At 45.3% G+C, this 5,289-nt stretch overlaps 1 protein-coding gene across 1 annotated transcript; it reads left to right on the top strand.

The window, feature by feature from the left end:
• Nucleotides 1–2,762: 2,762 nt before the first annotated feature.
• On the top strand, nt 2,763–5,289 carry LOC104453813 (transcription factor HHO2). The gene is made up of 5 exons (XM_010068437.3): nt 2,763–3,188; nt 3,313–3,599; nt 3,751–4,087; nt 4,255–4,331; nt 4,764–5,289. Exons 1-5 carry the CDS (start codon nt 3,050–3,052, stop codon nt 5,112–5,114), a joined length of 1,191 nt encoding a protein of 396 aa, XP_010066739.2. The 5' UTR covers nt 2,763–3,049; the 3' UTR covers nt 5,115–5,289.

The following is a 5,289-nucleotide window of genomic DNA, read 5'->3' as shown; positions in this document are numbered from 1 at the left end:
CCCAATGTACAATGTGATTTATTAAATTTTAATTTATTCAATGTATTTTTGAACTTTAACTCAATATGTAACGTGATCCCGCAATTTTTAATTTGTTAATGTGGTTCCTAAACTTTTGACATCCATTTAATCTATATTTAATGTTGTCCACGAATTTGTATTAATGGAAGGATAATATTGATTATTTTCATGAAGTCAAATGGATAATATGAATATATATATCAAAAGTACATGGACCACATTGAATAAATTAAAAACCCAATGATAATATTGTACATTCGACTAAATTTTATGGACCATATTGAAAATATTAAAAGTTTGTGGATCACATTGCATATTTAGTTAAAATTCATGAATCATTTGTATCATTATTTATTATTATTTTTTTAATAATTCAGGGCATGGTCGTAATGGCTGGCTACCTAGAGTGGAGCTGGTCCAGTAACCCATTGCAATGGCTCACACTTGAGTTTCTTGGCGCAAGAGCCGAATCCGCAGCCACCTATTGATGAGTCGAAGGCAAGAAAATGCCCCTTTTACCACTTTGGTCGATCCCAGAGTGGGGCGGACTTCTTTATTAGCAAGTTTGATTCCCCCGTGAAACTCGGTAGAGGCATTTCAAACATTGTACAGATCGAATGATGGATAAAATGCATAAAGAGGCCTTAAACTCCTGACCGTTTATAAATCGACAACTAAAGATTACATTTTTCATATCAAGGACTTAACGTAAGTCTTGACCTGGTCACTAATGAAATTCAAGTGTCGAAAGTCATCCCTCGACAATTATCAAAATACTTTACATTAGATTTCCGATGTCGGCGGCGAGCTCAACACCCGAGTTGAGCAATGTGTGAATTCGCAATCCCTCAATAAATGGCCGAACTCCCTTACGAAAAGACCACTGACTTTTGGCTTTCGTACGATTGGGGTATGAACTTTACAATGCCCAAAGACAGGGAGAGGACTAGGAGAACGCCTAGCTTCGACTCACGGTAGAAAACTGGCACCCGGTAAGCCTGTCACCTACTTCCCACGCTAGGAAAAGTAGACGTCTCATCGGACGTCTCCCGTGCACCTCCCTCCCACCATCGTCGATCGTGCATTCTTTGGGCAAAAGATGACTAAACATTGTTCCCTTAATGTAAGTCTCGACCCGGTCACCGATGAAATTTAGGCGTCAGAAATCATACCCGGACGATTACAAAAATACTTCACGTTAGATTTTCGACGCCAGAATTCCACCGTCAATGAGCTCGAGATCAGGTTTGAGCAATGTCTGAATTTGTAATCCATCGATAAAGGGCCGAACTCCCTCAAAAGGAAAAAAGACCATTAGCTTTTGGCTTTCGTACAATTGGGGTATGAACTTTACAGTGCCCAAAGAAAGGGGGAGGACTAGGAGAACGCCTAACTTCTACTCACGGTACAAAACTGGCAACCGCTAAGCCTGCCGCCTACTTTCGACGCTAGGAAAAGTAGACGTCTCATCGGAGGTCCCCCGTGCACCTCCCTCCCGCCGTCGTTGACCGTGCATTCTTTGGGCAAAGGAGGACTAAACATCGTTCCCTCGTCACTTGCAACTTCATCGATCGGGTTTTCACCATGGTCATTAACCCAAAAGCATCATCGGCGAGGAGGGCGGAATCATTCCAAAGTTCGGGACGGGACAGGTCGGTCGGTCAGTCGGTCGGTCAAGGGTTTACAAAGGTTTCGATCCCTCCCTGGCAGACCGGCGTCGTGCCGGTCCAAACTCATGACAACCCTGTTTTTATCTGTTGAGCCGTTATTAACAAGGACGAAAGCGCGAATCATTAAACGATAACCACGAAACAACTCATCAGATGGGGAGCAGGGGGGAGGGATTAGATTAGGTCAAGGACAGATCAAAGAAGCGTCATTTAATTTTCGATCTTATCCCCAAGATTAAGGAGAGAGAGAGAGAGAGAGAGGAGACATGGTGATGTCAAAATTGCAGCCCCACAGAAGAAACGACGGAGGGGGCGGAATCACGCTCCCCGCAACTGGAATATTCATCCCCCCCTTCTCTCTCTCTCTCACAAACGATAAAGTAAGTTTCTCTCTCCTCCTCCTCCTCCTCTCCCCTTTTTCATTGACAAGAAATGGGCAAAAAAAAGAAAGCTTCCCTCTCTCTAGCTCAAGAAACCACAATCCGAGATTCCTTTTCGTATGCGACGCCCCGACCTCGGTGCTTCGCTCTCCACCATCCGATCCCTCTCTCTCTCTACAGGAAGAGGGATCATGAGAAACAACTTTTTGAGTATTTGCAAGATTGGAGTTTCATTTAATTTTTCTCTTAGTAACCCCAAGATTAAGGTCAAATTCAATTTTCATAATTAGAGTAAAATATGTCCGGTACAAATTACAATTGTGTAGACTTGAGTCTCTAGATATCCATCTATGAAATGGGAAATAGACATGGTGATGTCAAAAATTGCCCCGTCTTTTGCCAAAATGCTTTATTGTTTCCAAGAATGTACCCAATGAGCGATAAATTAGAGTAATATTCCTGGGGCTTCATATATTATGTAAAAAAGAAGCTCACTCCCTATTTCTAATCCCTTTATTGTCAAGCTTTCAAAGGAATATTCTCCCCTTCTACTAGTTCTTTTGATTGGATTTTTATGCTCATAAATAAGGCTGTTTATTTATTTAAGTTCATAGAGTATTAGTGGTAAAAACAATAATTCCTCCTCCTCCTCCTTTTTAAAAGATCGGTGGCCCTCTCTACTTTGGAACGACCGGAGGCGAGAAAATCAATACAACGGGGAAACGATAAAAAAAGAGAAAAAATCATATTCTTGCGGGGAGAGTCATATTCCGTTTCTTGATTCTATTTAGATCCCATATTCTCACGCCCCCTTCAAACCCCCCCCCTCTGCCTCTTCTCTTCTTCCCCTTCCTTGTTCGGATCTCTCTATGATGCTGCTGCTGCCTCAGAGCAACCCCATATAACCCTTCCCTCGTCCTTCCAGATTCATCTCAGAGAGAGAGACCCAGAAACAGTCAAAGGAGAGAGAGAGTGGACATGGATAATAATCATCATCATCATCATCATCATCAGTTCCAGAAAATGCAGAGCTACATGGAGGCTCTGGAGGAGGAGAAGCGCAAGATCCAAGTCTTCCAGCGCGAGCTCCCTCTCTGCTTGGAGCTTGTCAACCGAGGTACTACCTACCGATGGAGCTCTCGTGGGGAACTTTCGTTTCGAGTTTTTCTTGCTTTTTATGCGAAAGGGGTGGTGATGGGAAAAAGCGTGGATCTTTTTTTTTTTTTTTTACGTCTGGGCAGCGATCGAGGCGTGCAGGCAGCAGCTGTCCGGGACGACCACGGAGAACATGCAGGGAGGCCAATCCCAGTGTTCGGACCAGACTTCGACTGACGGTCCGGTCCTGGAGGAATTCATTCCCATCAAGAGAATTTGCTCGGCTTCCGATGACGAGGAAGAGGAAGAAGGAGACGAGCAGCATTCGCACAAGAAGTCTAAGAGTGACGGCGCCGCTGATAAGAAGAAATCCGACTGGCTCAGATCTGCCCAGCTTTGGAATCAAACCACCCCAGGTCCGACTCCTCAACAGGTAAAGCTAAAGAAAAGAATCCATTTTCTGTGGAAATTTACTATTTTAGGGGATAAAATGGAGGAAAGAAAGAACAAAGGAATGGTTTTTTTTTTCTTTTTTTTTGGCTTTCTGGTTTTTTATTGGATTCTCGGTTCTGGGGTGAATGCAGGAAGCTACACCGAGACGGGTATCGGTGGTAGAGGTGACGAGAAATGGTGGGGCCTTTCAGCCTTTTCTTAGGGAGAACAAGATCCCTGTCAAGACCAGCACCAGCCACGACAGTGATCGTCAGAACAAGAACAACCAATCTCTGATCGAATTACATTCGCCGGTCCCGGTCACCGCCACGAGCTCGACGGCGGACACCACAACGGCCAACGGCAACGGCAACGGGACCAGGAAAGAGGAGAAGGAAGGGCAGACCCAGAGGAAGCAGCGGCGGTGCTGGTCGCCGGAGCTGCACCGGCGGTTCCTCCAATCTCTTCAACAGCTCGGCGGCCCACACGGTACGTCATTGTATTACCCAATTCAAAGCAGAATCCGGCTGAAACTTATATTACTTCGATCTCTAGCTGTTCTTTCTTTCCTGGGGTTCTCAATTTCATCCGTTAGAACGTGCATTTTGCACCGGCGGGAGGAATCTGATCGGAAAAACGTTCGGTCGTTCTTGCAGTTGCAACACCGAAGCAGATTAGGGAGCTGATGAAGGTGGACGGGCTCACTAACGACGAAGTCAAAAGCCATTTACAGGTTCGTTAATTGATGATGGAATATTCGGATATCTGGTTTATCTCTTTCTGCGCCTTCCCTTTTTCCTGGTTCACTGTCGCAACTTAGTGGCTGATTAACTCGAATTTGTAAGGGCGGTATGCACCATTTCCTCACATGCTAAACAAATCTCATAAGGTCAAAGATCATTTCTTAACTCGCTAATCTAAGCCACGCCACGCCACGCCTCACCACACGAGTTCGAGAACATTGAATGAGAATTTGCAGGAAAAAGGGAAGGCGAATTTATGCTTAGCTTGATAGGCAAGTCATCGTAAAGGTGCTTTTGAAAAAAAAAACTTGCGCTTTAGTTTTTCGTTTTAGCAAAGAAGAGATTCCAGACGCAATTAACGTTAACGTCGATCGTCATCTGACATCGAATCTTTGCTGTTTCTTTTGCTGGGTTTTCTTCAGAAATATCGCCTGCACACCAGAAGACCGAGCCCGACCCAACACGGCGGCAACTCGCAAGCCCCTCAGTTCGTCGTGGTGGGAGGCATATGGGTCCCGCCGCCGGAGTACGCGACGGTGGCCGCCTCCACGACGACAACCGCGTCCGGGGAGGCGGCGAGGCCCAGCCCTTCGTCGGCCGGGGTCTACGCGCCGCTGGCGATTGCGGCGGCGCCGCAGCAGAGGAACCCTTCTAAGGATCACTCGCCGTCGCATTCGGAAGGAAGAGGGAGCCACAGCGCCGGCGAGGCTCACTCCAAATCGCCGTCCACGTCGTCTTCGACCCACACCGCCACATCTTCGCCTGTGGATTGATTTTGACTCTTTCCTTGTCTTAGAGCAGAGTGGGCCAAAAAAAAAAAAAAAAGTTTTGTAAAAAATAATGTTAAAATTGAGGAAATGTAATGTTATAGGTGTGTTGAGGATGTTTTTATTTATTTATAAAAGGTCAATATGAAATAATAAGCATTTCCAATTTCAAGTGATTTAA

The sequence above is a fragment of the Eucalyptus grandis genome, chromosome 7 (assembly GCF_016545825.1).
Source record: "Eucalyptus grandis isolate ANBG69807.140 chromosome 7, ASM1654582v1, whole genome shotgun sequence".
NCBI classification, from domain to species: Eukaryota; Viridiplantae; Streptophyta; class Magnoliopsida; order Myrtales; family Myrtaceae; genus Eucalyptus; species Eucalyptus grandis.
This window is presented reverse-complemented; position numbering and strand designations above follow the sequence as displayed.

Coding starts and splice junctions, on each gene's coding strand:
- LOC104453813 (XM_010068437.3), top strand. CDS start 3,050: ATGGATAATAATCATCATCATCATCATCATCATCAGTTCCAGAAAATG. Junction 3,189..3,312: donor CTTGGAGCTTGTCAACCGAG/GTACTACCTACC, acceptor ACGTCTGGGCAG/CGATCGAGGCGTGCAGGCAG. Junction 3,600..3,750: donor CAGGTCCGACTCCTCAACAG/GTAAAGCTAAAG, acceptor GGGTGAATGCAG/GAAGCTACACCGAGACGGGT.